Source organism: Pseudonaja textilis, chromosome 1 (assembly GCF_049901715.1).
Source record: "Pseudonaja textilis isolate UNSWEBS1 chromosome 1, rPseTex1.2, whole genome shotgun sequence".
In the NCBI taxonomy this organism is placed as follows: Eukaryota; Metazoa; Chordata; class Lepidosauria; order Squamata; family Elapidae; genus Pseudonaja; species Pseudonaja textilis.
The window spans coordinates 21,204,924-21,218,638 of NC_141990.1; the positions used below are offsets into that span (position 1 = coordinate 21,204,924).

The following is a 13,715-nucleotide window of genomic DNA, read 5'->3' on the forward strand; positions in this document are numbered from 1 at the left end:
AAATCCTGGCACTGTTAGATTCTATTCCTCCGTGTTCAGTGTTGATATCTTACCCTGGGTGGAAATGATACTGTTCTAATTTTCTTCCAGCCATGCCCAAAACAACTTGGTACCTTTTGTCCATCAGCATACACTGCATAGCCAGTGACACGCACTCCATTGGATGATCCTTCAGCATCAATGGTGACTGGCAACCAGCTGATGACCAGAATACCAGATGTGGGGCCAGGATCCACTCGGACATCCAGCGGAGCATCTGGAGACCCTGAAGAAAGAGTCATTGGCTATTCCTTCTGCAAAAACACCAGCATGGTAAAATTGATGTGGCCCAAAAAGTGTATAGGAAGCTTAATCTAAGGTCCCTAAAACTGAAGGACTAAGGGGAAAAAATACAACATAGAGACTCCAAAGGAGTAACAGAATAACAGAATAACAGAATTGGAAGAGACCTTGGAGGTCTTTTAGTCTAACTCACTGCTCAAGCAGAGCTCCATGTGGAAGGAGGGAAAATGGAGGCTGAAGAAAAGGAGGCTTATGAGGAGGATATTGAAGGGATGGAAACAAGAGTGTTCTCAGTAAAGTCCTTCAACTAATAGACTGCAACCCTCTAGTAGTTTTTAGAGCTTTAAACAAAATATTTCCATCTAACAAAGCATCTCCCTCTAATCACTTGTTAATTATTAGTGCCTGTATCTCAGGAATCAGTACTTCTAAGCAATGAGCATGATAAATGTGTTCAAGGTTCGACCTTGTCATGCCCCTGTGGAGTCTGAATCCAAGGAGGAAGATGAACAGCTGACAGGGAATGGGAGTGTGGCTCCGTGGGCTGTGGAGGAAACTGGGGAAGGGTAAAGACTGGCTGGGCAGAGCAGGGAAGAGGTAGAACAAGGGAGAGGGAGTTCAGAGGAAGACCCAGGCCTACCTCCTCTTCATCCTAGGGCACGCAGGGATGAATGGAGAAGAGAGCAACATGGGTTGCATGTCTTATGGGGGAGGAAAGGGCCCTGATTCCCTTCATTAGCCACAGCTGGGAAGAGAGTTTAAAAGAAATGCATGCTGAGTGCGGCAGCTGCTGGGAGCAAACGTGAGTTTATCTTGTGTTGACTTTGCTTATCTGTGTTCCTGGCGTCTTCCCAACTGAGTTATTGCCATGCCTCACGTCTGGAATTCTTGCTCCTGCCCTGTTGGACTAATTACCTCATTTTGCCTTGATTGGAGTTACAGTTACAGTTTTTGTTGATCACGTTTTGGACTTGATTCTCTGCGGCCAAAGGCTGTTATGGGAGAGTTTTTCTCCAGCCAGAAGATAACCAGGACATTGGGGGCAAAGTTAGAGCTAATAAAGGGACTTCTACTGATTATCTGACTGTGTTGCCTTTGTGCCACACCCTGGGTCATCACAGACCCTCAGTATCCTTATAGCAAAAGCCATAAACAGGACTGTAGTTACAGCCAGAAATTTAGTAACAAGTAGATTTGCAAAAATACCCAGCAAATCAACAGGACACAAGAAAACTGCATGATCTATGAATAGCTCAAAACTGAGGTCATCAATGGAGTGCTTTAATGGGTCCCCTCCTTTAGAATTGTGTTATTGTTGTTAGTTCAACCTACCAAAAGGAACATCATGGGAGACAAAGCTGGAATGCAGATCAAAATAAGCAAGAAACTGACAAGAGAACACCTACCCAATCTAGATGAGTTGAAATTGCCAGGACCAGATGGTTTACATTGCAGGATTCTGAAGAAGAGCTGGCAGATGTGATCTCAAAACTATTGAACCGTGATAATACCAGTGGTGGGATTCAAACATTTTTACTACCAGTTCTGTGGGCATGGCTTGGTTGGCGTGGCTAGAGAATGATACTGCAAAATCTCCATTCCCTCTCCACTCCTGGGGGAAGGTTACCATTGGTTCACCGAGCTACTCAAAATGTCCACTACTGGTTCTCCAGAACTGGTCAGAACCTGCTGAATACCACCTCTGAATAATACCTAGTTATACTGCATTAGTGAGGCCACAGCTGGAATACGCTGTCCAATTCTGCAGAATCTCTAAACGCTTTTCTTACCTGCTGAAGATGTAGTGAACTGGATCTCTGTGGACAAGGCCTGCTCTTCCCCTTCTGGGAATGGTTTCCAGAAAGTCTGCTGCGGCTGGATTTCGACTGTGGCAATGTAGGAAGTGTTTGGGTTCAGGTTGCGAAACGTGTACCAATATATTCCAGCCTTCACTATATCACACGCTCCCCCGTTGAGGTATATGGTATGTGAGAAATTGCTGTTGCTCGATATCCAGGAGAGCTCCACAGAAGTGGCCTTGACACTCCGCACTTGAAGCTGACTTGGAGCCAAGACAAAACCACACCCCACCAGGAACGTGCACTGCAGTCTGTCTGAGCTCCCTTTCTCTGAAACACTCTGTATGGAGACGCGATAGGCTTTTGTTTTCAAGTCCAGTTTGTCAATCATGGCCTTCATCTGGGAACCGGCCTTCACATTTTCCCGGAGTTCAGTGTCCACATAGACATTGTAGCTCTGGATATCCAAGCAGCTTCCACTAGGCACCAGTGGTGGATCCCATGTCACCAAGAGACTAGAGGCAAACTGTTTGATTAGAGTCACCTTTCTGGGATAAGGCACTGCAATGGAAATACCTCCTTCTCCTTGGTCCCCTTCTAGCCTAGAGGGAGCTGTGCTGGCATTGAGCTCCTCCGATGAATAATCACTTCTCTCTCCACTGCTGATACTTATGCTGAGAAAACTCCGCTCAAGAGGGGAGCTTTGGGAGAGATCATGGAGTTCCTGAGGCAAGAAAGCAACCAGGTCATCATCTGCAAGTCGCTCCACAAAGTTGGAAGGGACAAGGCCTCTCCGGCCATCCATCAGCTCCCCTGAAGATGAATTTAACAACATGAGAGATCAGAAGACCCTGTGGCCTCAGGTGAAATAACTCTAACACCGCTCCCCCACCCCCAGCGTCCTGTTTATGTAGTGCAAGGGCTCTTCAAACTTGACAGCTTTAAGACTGGTGGACTTCAACTCCCAGAATTCCTCCTCCAGTCATGTTAGCTCAGGAATTCTGGGAGTCCACAAGACTTAAACTTGTCAAGTATGAAGACCCTTGATGTAGTGTATATTTGGAGGTGGTGACCCTTTGAGAGCTGAATGCAATGAAATTTCATTTTAATGTATGCTGATTAGCGTACATTCAAAGTGACAATAAAGTTCTATTCCATTCTATCCTAGCCTAGCCTAACACAGATGATTTAAAATATATTTCCAAAACATTTCCCCTGATTTAGATAAAACACTATATCTCCACTCTGTTTATGATTGGAAAAACAGGAAGGCTGGATCTTTAAGGGGAACTAACCAGACTTTCTTATGTTCCTGGCTGCCCCAAAATAGCCACAAATGGCAGCCCAGCATATAGAGATATTAAAACTATATGATTGGTAAATACTGTTGGGCTGAGAGTGACAGGCCCAAAGTTATCCCGTGACTTCCATGACTGTAGTTGGACTACAATGTGGACCTCCCTGCTCCAAGGGATATCTTAATCACTATACCACATCAGCTCTTTTTTACTGTGCTGGTTGTATTACTGTAAATAGCTCAGATGCAGCTGAGGCCTACAGCAGGGTAAAACTGACACTTAAAAACTTTCCTTACAGTAAGAATAATTGAGGCGGCAGGGGGGCGTTCAAGGCGCCGGCCCTGCAGGTTCACCCATTGACTGTAGTAACGCTCCGGAACTGGTGCCTCAAATGCGGCAGCACATTGGGAAAAGCCGCCGCCACCGCTTTCCCAAAGTGCTGCCGCTGTCACATTCTGCCTGTCTGTCTGTCTGTCTGTCCGTCCATCCCAAAGGTCTGTCTGTTTGCCTGCCTGCCTTCTTGCCTACCTGCCTGCCTGCCTGCATCTATCTATCTATCTATCTATCTATCTATCTATCTATCTATCATCTATTTATCTATCTCCATCCATCCATCCATGTTCGAAGTGCTGGCCCCGCAGGCACATTGGGAAAGTAGAGCAAAGCCAGTCTGAGAGGGAGGGAGGGAGGGAGGGAGAGAGAGAAAGAGAAAGAGAGAGAGAGAAAGAGAGAGAGACCTGATGCATCAGACTGAATGAGGCCTATTTTAGACTGAGACCCTTTTCCACACTGAAACATCTTTGCCAGCAGATTGAAACCTCTTTGGCTTCTATTAAAGGTTTTGTGGACGAAACATGGTCAAGACTATCAGGAAGCTCCCACATTTTGTTGAGGCTTTAAGCAGGATCCATTGCACCAGATCTCCACCCTAAAAATTACTTTTCCCCAATGTATTACAGTGCCAATTCTGAAGAAGGCAAAACCTAAAATGTACTGGTAAATTACAAGGAGAACACACACACACACACACACACACACACACACACACACACACACACACACACACACCCTTCTAACCCTGCTGGATCAGGTTATTGGACTAGAATAGATATCTCATTATCTTTCTCCTCCCTCCCTTCTTCTTTATTTCTTTTTCTTTCTGTCCCTTCCTTCCATCTTCCCTTCTTTGTTTGTCCCTTTTTCTTTCTTTCCCTTTTCTCTTTCTTTTCTTCCTCTCTTGCTCTATCCCTTTCTTTTCTCTCTCTCTTTCCCTCTCTCAGGCTCACCCCTTTAGATCAGGGGGCGCCAAACTTTTGGACCTCAGGGACCACCAAACTCATAATTTTAAATCCCGGAGACCACTAATATGAATTTTGACTGACTGTGGCTTTCTGGCGTTGGTGGGAGAGATAGAGAGAGATCTGATCCAACCTCTCTCTCTCCCTCTCTCTCACACACACAGGCAAGGGTGGGATTTAGACCCCTGATCTAAAGCTGTCAAAACTCCAAAAACAGGTCAAGTAGCTCTGGGGAGGCCAATCATAAATTAGAACACTTGCTAAACAACTGGCCATTAAGTGAGGACCACTTGTATTTGGTTTGCCAGTCACCTGGCCACGTCCACCCAGTCACATGACCAGCAAGCCATGCCTACTCAGTCACATGACCAGCAAGCCACACCCTCAAATTAGGCCACACCCACAGAAATTTGAATCCCACCCCTGGGTGAGGGCCACCGAGGATGAGTTTGTAGCACCAAGGGGGCAGTGGACTGAAAAAGTTTGGAAACTTTTCCTGGTCCAGTGGTGGTATTCTACCGGTTCAGCCCGATTCTGCCAAGCCGGTAGCGGCAATGAGAAGCAGAGACCGAACCAGTTCTCTCCATTGCTCCACCTTTGAAGCGCAGCTGCTTTGCGTGGCAGCTGCTGAAGCGACCGGGAGAGTGCAGGCTTGCAGAAGGTGAGTTGGAATGCCTCTGCGCTTGCTCACACGCCTCTGTGCATGTGTACACACTTTGTGTGTGTGCACATGCACAAAACACACCCACCAAACCACACACCCCGAACCGGTGGTAAAAATGTTTGAATCCCACCACTGTCCTGCTCATGGTTAAATTCCTGTTAAAAGCACCCAACTTCTCCCGGGTCTTTTATTAATAGTAATAATATTAACAATACTTTATTAAAGCCACCCATTCCCATAGACAAGACTATTTTGATGAGTTATTCTATACTTCGCCTCCTTTACATCTCCGTTTTTTCATGCATCTTACAGTGTACCTTCAAAAAAGCCATCTTCATCCATTTCTCCATAAACATAAATATACTCGCCAGCCGTAAGTGGTAGTTCAGCCTCAGGATTCTCATTGGGACCATCAAAAGGATTATAACTGAAATGAATGTAAGGAGAATGTTTTGAAGTCTAACAGGCCAAGCAGGAGTTTGGCCATCAACTGAATCTGCTTCTTAAGCGAGGAAGGCAGCGTCTGCAAAGGTATACTAGCAGAGGCAAAATTCAATGGCAAAAATGAAGAATCTTTTCCATATGATCCTGTAGTGTTGCTTTGGATTTTCCATTCTATGCAGTCTCTCTTGTAATTTGTCTGTGGAGATTCTCAGGCATCCAGGTCATGGTTGTCCCAAAGGTGCTTTTTCAAAAGGCAACTGGACTGTCTTTGTTTTTGCTTGAAGAACTGAGGAAGAACTGAAGAAGCTTCTTGGATGAGAAGTGAAACGTCTTCAAGCAAAAACAAAGAAGGTCCAGTTGCCTTTTGAAAAAGCACCTTTGGGTCTCTCTTGTAATGTTCATTTTAAATTAAGGGAATATCTAACATTAATTTAAAAATGATAGTTTGTGCAGACTGCATTACACTTCCATTGCAACATATATATATATATATATATCCTGCAGAAAAATAATCTTAGGTATATATTGTTTTCTTAAGTTTTCGTGGGTACTTACATGTATGGTATTCAGCTTTGTTCGGGTATTTTCCCAAGTCATTATAGTTGTACTTTTAAAATTGTAGCAACGTTTTGGCAGAATCTCATCTGCCATCATCAGACGAACACAATACAGAAGCCTGATGATGGCAGATGAGATTCTGCCGAAACGTTGCTACAACTTTAAAAGCACAACTACTATAACGTGGGAAAATACCCGAACAAAGCTGAATGCCATAGATGTAAGTACCCGCGAAAACTTAAGAATATATATATATATAATTATTTTTGTGCAGGATTTAAGAAACCGATAAAAAGGTTACAGGTTAGGTATCTAGCCTGCTTTTTCGTGCTATGTTATTGATGAGAGTTTTGATGCTGCAAAAGAGGAGAAAAAAACACTAAGCAACAAAACTGAAATTTAAGACAAACTTCATGGAACAGTTTTGTATAAAAGATGAAAATAAAAATGGGGACCAAAGGAAAACTGACTACAGTTCAGAAAGAAGATTAGAAGTCCAAAAGTTTGGCCACCTTATGATTGCCAGATTAATACCAAATTCCTATACATATCTTTTGAGTTAGAAAGCAGCAGGTATGAACATTTATTCTGAAGCATTTTCTGGTCTGTCATCCCTGTTTATTATTCACAGAGTGGCCACAATGCTCCAGCTCAAAACAAAACAAAAAAGATCTAAGTGAAGAATGAAAAAGAGCAGCTATTATCTGCTGCATGTAGATAGATCTTATCCGCTAATCTCCTACATATTTCAATTTCTACAATCCAAACTGAAGTCTGCCAATACATATCTGCAGATCAAATATCCCAGCTGTCATTAGAAGGTAAACTGAATGATATTTTGAACTGAATGGATGACATTCTCATAATCATTGACCAATATGATCTGGATAACATTCATTCCTGCTTTGAAATAAACCTGGTGAATAGGAAAACCTTGAGAAAAACCATACATGCATATCCCTTCCCCCAGGCTAACCCTTTAAGGGTAAAACATTACACATAATGCAGATAAAAAGGAAGAAAGAATAAATAAGAGCTTAAAGAGAGGCTATAAGAGAAAAAGAAAGGAAGTCTAACTAAATCTATACTATAACATTCATGTCACATCCCTATAGTTTTTTTTTCTATTTTGCAAACCATTCTTGTCTCCATCATGAGTGGTGCAGTGGCCTAGAGGTGGAGCTCTCACCTCACAATCAGGAGGCTGTGAGTTTGATCCTAGGTAGAGGCAGATATTTTTCTCTGGGCACAATGAGAATATATCTGCTGAATATAACTCCACATTGGCAACAGGAAGGGCATCTGGCCAGTAAACACTCAGCTCCATTCAGTTGCCCAGACTCCACCCCGCAAGGGATTATGGGGTCATTAAATGATGATGATGATGATGATTTAATCTTTTGTGAGATTCACAGCCTGGTTGGTAGCTCAACAGCTCGAGTCCTAACCAAGGACCTAGGAACAATTAAGATAGCGTCGGAGGATATAAGCTGTTCCAAGTAGTGTGTTTTTTTGTAGAATTATTTTGTAGGTATTGAAGTCTGATAAATTCAGAATTTCCAAATAGTGAGGTAGCCCTTTAAGTATTTCTCCAAGGCCTCCAATTACAATTGGGATAACACACGATTTCTTTTTCCAAAGTCAATTTGTAAGTCCCGATACTTTGTGATTTTTTTTTTGCTACATATCTACAATTTGTGCATCACTAGGTATTGCAGTGTCAATGAACCAACCCTTTTTCTTTTCAACTATTGTCATGTCAGGTGTGTTGTGGGCCAAGTGTCTGTCCATCTGAATTCTGAAGTCCCACAAGATCTTGACTTTTTCATTCTCCAGAAGCTTCTCAACCTGATATTCCCAGTAGTTGCTACTATACTCAAATAATAATAATAATCATCATCATCATCTCCATCAGTTCCATATATCACTTTTTTCCCCTGTAAATCTGTCATCTTTCTGTTTTTGAGGATATCATCAATTCCATTAACTATGACATCATCCACTTCCCATTCTTCATTTTCTTCATATATTTATTTTGCAATTCACTCTTCATTCTCTTGACATGACTAAGCCACCTCTCTATATAACATCATTCCATATTAAATGATTAGATCATTTTTATATTCAGCCCATACTGATTCAACAGCTATTTGGACCCTGTGCATGTTTTATCACGCACAGTTCTTAATTAACACATTTTCTCCATCCATTTTTGAAGACATTCTATCAAGAAACACAAATTCATCCACTTAGTCGTATATTTCTCTTTCCATGTATAACTTGCAATTGTTCATTGCCTTTCCTTACCAAACGCAACTCCATCAGTCTCTAGATGCAAGAATTTTCCCATTGCATCATATAAAATCTAATATTTGCTACAAATCATTTGCATTCTTAATATCTAATGTCACCACTGGTTTCTTTGTACAACCTTACCTATATCGAGCCAAGAAGACCTGAAGTTTTACTGGATCATGGTTCTCCTGCTCAGGTACTAATGAGATGCTGTCAATGTCCAATTCTTCCATTTCACTGGCTGTATCCATCTAAAGACATGCAGAAAATGATGAAACGGCTGTATTTGCAGAAGATGCTTAATTAAGGCAAATAAAGGCTTAATGGCAAACTTCATTTTAACCTTGACCTGTTCATTTTAATGATTCAGCATGTTGTAAAAACTCAACCCACTTGGTTATTTTACAGCTCAGTGTATTATGCAAACCTGGAATATAATCTAATTCAGGAACCAAATTTAGCACATCCCAATTCAGTCCACTTCAAGTTATTGGTTATGACCTTTAAAGTCCTACATGGCAAGAGGCCTGGTTACCTACCAAACTATCTTTATCCCTTTATATCAGCCTGTCCCAACCAATCAGGAAGGGAAGGTATGTTACAGACCGCATCGTTTAAAGAATTCTGACTGGCAGGGTCCAGGAAAAGAGCCTTCTGCCCTGTGGAACACTCTCCCACCCACAAAAGTGAGGTGGCCCCCCACTCTCCTGGCCTTCTGGGAAAGCGTGAAAACACAGCTTTGCAGCTTTACTTAGGATGCACAAAGGAGCACGTAACCATGGGGCTGGCTAGTGGCTTAAATGCCCTCAACCCGCATTTTAATAGCAATAGCATTACAAAAACTGAAGACTTATATGCTGCTTCATAGTGCTTTACAGCAGGGGTCCCCAACCCCTGGTCCATGGACAGGCACTGGTTCACAGCATGCCTGCAAATAGACCATGCAAACAAGCAGAGTCCCACCCACGGGATGCAGGCAGCATGCAAAGCTATGCTCCCTCCAGTTCACAGAAAAAACTTTCTCCACGGAACCCTGGGTCCCAAAAAGTTGGCGGCCACTGCTTGACAGCCCTCTCTAAGCAGTTTACAGAGTCAGCCCATTGCCCCCAATAATCCGGGTCCTCATTTTACCGACCTCGGAAGGATGGACTTGAGCCGGTGAGAATCAAACTGTTGGCAGTCAGCAGATTTAGTCTGCAATACTGCATTCTAACCACTGCGCCACCACACCTCTTGATTTAATATTCCTTGACTCTTTTAAATTGAAATTGATTAGTTATCAAATTTTATGTACTGTTTTTATGCCTTTAATAGTTTTTATATTTTATTTGTGCACTGCTCAGAGTCCCTTTGTGAGGGAGATGGGCAGTTCTTAAATATGATAAATAAGTAAGTAAGGGCCTTTGAGGTTGCTTACGCCACCCCCACCCCACCCTTGCAGGGAGGCTGGCACATTTAAGCGATCCACTGGTGGACCCTAATGGGTTCTAGAGGAAAGTGGGGATATTCTGGGGCCTTTTCTTTATGGTGCTGCTGAAGCTCTAGTTCCATTCTGGAACTAAAAGGGCAGCTGAGACTTGACATAATTGCATCTCTCTTGACCCCTTTACGGTAACCAAAACAGGTTAACATCTGGCCATTGGCCTAAATGGACGCAACCTTCTGTTCGGCCTCATTTCCAGAAACACCCCTATCCCTTTTCCTAAATCAGGCCAATTTCACTTCTGATATTTTTCCACCAGGAAGCAAAATCTTTCTTATTCAAACTTGCTCTTTTCTGGAGATTGGCTGCTGCGTTGCGTGATGTTTTTTTTTAAAAAAAACCATAATTGTGTTTTAATTAGGCTGTACATTTTTAAAGTTGCTTTTTAATTATACTTTTTTAAAAATTTCTTTTAATTTTATTCGATGTAGGTGCTGCCCAACTCCAAATCAATTCTAAGTGGCTCACAACAATCTCTGTCATTATTGCTGAAGATACTATTTATTATGTTGGCGACCATAGATGTCTACCTTAAATAAACAGTAAATAGATACAGTGTAATAAATTAATTGATCCATCTCATGCCATATTTTCTCCAGTCTAATATAACTCTCAGAATATTCCAGTTGGACGTTGTTTGTTTAGTCACTACACTCTTCATTATTTTCCCTTTCTAGCACTTGGTTAATAATGTTACTGGCTGAAAGAACACTCCTGATTTTGGTGCAAGTTGAGCCCCCGGTGATCATTGTGATCAGGGCTTCCAACTCTGCTGTTTCCATGGATGGGGAATTTCCATTTCCTAGCAGATATTCTCCCTAAAATAGATGAGCCATGGAGGAAGAGCAGGGAGAGGAACAAATAGGCACTGGAGCTTTGCATGTCTTGCAAAAGAGGAGGACTTTACAAGGATTCCTTGCTTAACAAGTGCTCACTTAGTGACTATTTGACATTATGATACCTCCCCCACTGATGACTCGGTTCTGGAGTTCTAATGGCTGTGTGCCCCCTGTGGTCACATAATCGCACTTCAGGCCCTTGGCAACTGGTTTACCTTTATAACGCATTCTGGGGTCACGCAGCCTGATTTATGTTTCCAGCAAAAAAATGCCCACAGTAATGCATTGACTTGCTTAATGACCATGGCATTGACAACCACCTTAAAAAAGATCATAAAATCAGGACAGTCACATGGGTGCCTCAACTTACAATCATCATGATTTACCACATACCAAATACTAGGCTCCATGACATTCATAAGTTGAGTACTACATATCAAGATCAAGAGAAGTACTAATACCACTCTATAAAGCCTTAGTAAGACCACACCTAGAGTACTGCATCCAGTTTTGGTCACCATGCTGTAAAAAAGATGTTGAGACTCTAGAAAAAGTGCAGAGAAGAGCAACCAGGATGATTAGGGGACTGGAGACTAAAACATATGAACAACGGTTACAGGCTTGGCTAGGCTAGTGAAGAGAAAGACCAGGGAAGACATGATAGCGGTCTTCCAATATTTGAGGGGCTGCTACAGGGAGGAAGGGGTCAAGCTATTTGAGGGGCTGCTACAGGGAGGAAGGGGTCAAGCTATTTTCTAAAGCACCTGTAGGCCAAACAAGGAATAATGGATGGAAACCGAACAAGGAGAGATTCAATCTGGAAATAAGGAGAACCTTTCTGACAGTGAGAACAATCAACCCATGGAACAGCTTGCCCTTGGAAGAGGTGGGAACGCCATCACTTGAGACTTTCAAGAAGAGATTGGACTGCCACTTGTCAGAAATGGTGTAGGGTCTCCCGCTTGGGCAGTGGGTTGGACTAGATGACCTACAAGGTCCCTTCCAACTCTGATTATCTGTTATCTGAGAGGGGGGGAAAGTGCAAAAGGACAAGCCACTGACAATGGGGAAAATACATCACAATGTTTGAGTTTTGTTATGTCAATTCATCCCCTTCAGAAGAGAATGAAGATTTCTCTCTCTAACCTGCACAGAAGGAAACAGAAGGTTAGAGCTTGTGGTTAATTAGCTAGGGCTAGGGTAACTCTTATTCACTTATCTGAGCTTACATGTCGGGATACAGGATATAGGTCTGCAAATGGTCAAAACAGCACATCAACTTCACGTGCATTTTGTATTGTGAAAGCGTTGAGAGAGATGGCCCAACCATCTTTTTATGAACCATCTGTTCACAAATCAAAAGCTGGCCATCTCCTCACACATCCATGACTGACCTCAGGAGTGGGGCAGGATTTGGGGCTGTTGTTGTGCATGGACTCAGATCTGGAAGAGCTGGACTGAGCTTCCAATTTCTTGATTGCTTTTTTTGAGGCACCTGGGGGACTGCTTGTATCTGGACTTCGGGACACAGGAGACACCACAGGATCCGTGAGCCGGAGTGCCACTGGGGAGAACCTTTCCACCTCTTCATCTTGAACTTTTATACTGCTCCGTGGGGATACAGGGACAATTTCTGGATCTGAAACCAAACATTGTACATCACGCTAGGCATGGAGGACAAGCAGAGCCATAAAGTTCGCAGAACATTCAGGTTTAATTACATAAAAGAACCACAAAGCTGGTATACAACACCAATTTTCCCTTTTTGAAATACAGGTAGTCCTTGTCTTACAACCATTTGTTTAATGACCTCTCAAAGTTACAACGGCACTGAAAAAAGTGATTTCTGACTACTTCTCACATGGCTCTTGCACCATGATCATAGCCACGGGATCAACATTTGGACACTTGGCAACTGGCATGTATTTATGATGGTTGCAATGTCCTAGACCTAGGGTTATGTGATCAGTTTTTGTGACTTTGTGACAAACAAAGTAAATGGGGAAGTGTTACCAACTTAACAACTACAGTTATTCTCTTAACAATTGCAGGAAAGGTCATAAAAATGGCAGGAAAGTCATAAAAATGGCAGTGGAAATTTTGGGCTCAATTGTGATCATAAGTTAAGGACTACCTGAATAAAATTTGAACCACCTTTCTTCCCACCCACCCCCCATACACACATACACACATCCCAAAAGAAAGAAGGAATTTTATTCCTCTTCAGAAGTTTCTATCTGAAAAAAAATCTTAAATCTACTGCATGAATTTAAATCTACTGTATAGACACAGAGGCTGAATGTTTTGAAAAACTGTAGATTCTCCAATTTACCCAGACCGTCCTTAATAAACAATCCAAGGACTTCATGGCTACTAAAAAATTTGGTTAAGAAAATAAGAAAAATCAATGCCATGACCTTTAAAATACTGCAGTGCTTGAGAAATTACCAGCATGGGGTAAACACAGAGAAAACGTTCAGTGTGGAACAAGAAACAAATAAAGCTATTTAAAGCTCCTCTTGAGTCCATATGAAATGCCTTTAGCAAAGGTCTCCCCTTCCATGTCCGAATGAGTCACGGTTCTTGGTGTTTTTCCTTCCAAGCAGCTTCCACTGGGTGGAGGTGTTCCAATTCTGGAGAGAGAACTGATCACACTCACTGCCAAGACGAAACAGCCTTAGGCACTCCGCCAATGACCTGGGCTGTCCCCTTTCCCACTCAGTCTCCATCAGGTTGGGAAAAACAATCTTAACCA

General features: G+C 42.6%; 1 protein-coding gene across 8 annotated transcripts in view; it reads right to left on the reverse strand.

The window, feature by feature from the left end:
- Positions 1-13,715, reverse strand: part of TSPOAP1 (TSPO associated protein 1) — a 70,290-nt gene that overhangs the window by 21,988 nt on the left and 34,587 nt on the right. For all 8 annotated transcript variants that reach the window (XM_087927689.1, XM_087927709.1, XM_087927681.1 and 5 more), the window contains 5 exons: positions 12,355-12,599; positions 8,780-8,889; positions 5,659-5,768; positions 2,073-2,894; positions 114-265 (listed from right to left, as the gene is read on the reverse strand). In XM_087927689.1, the coding sequence (XP_087783815.1) occupies positions 114-265; positions 2,073-2,894; positions 5,659-5,768; positions 8,780-8,889; positions 12,355-12,599 (1,439 nt within the window). The remainder of the gene's footprint in view (positions 1-113; positions 266-2,072; positions 2,895-5,658; positions 5,769-8,779; positions 8,890-12,354; positions 12,600-13,715) is intronic.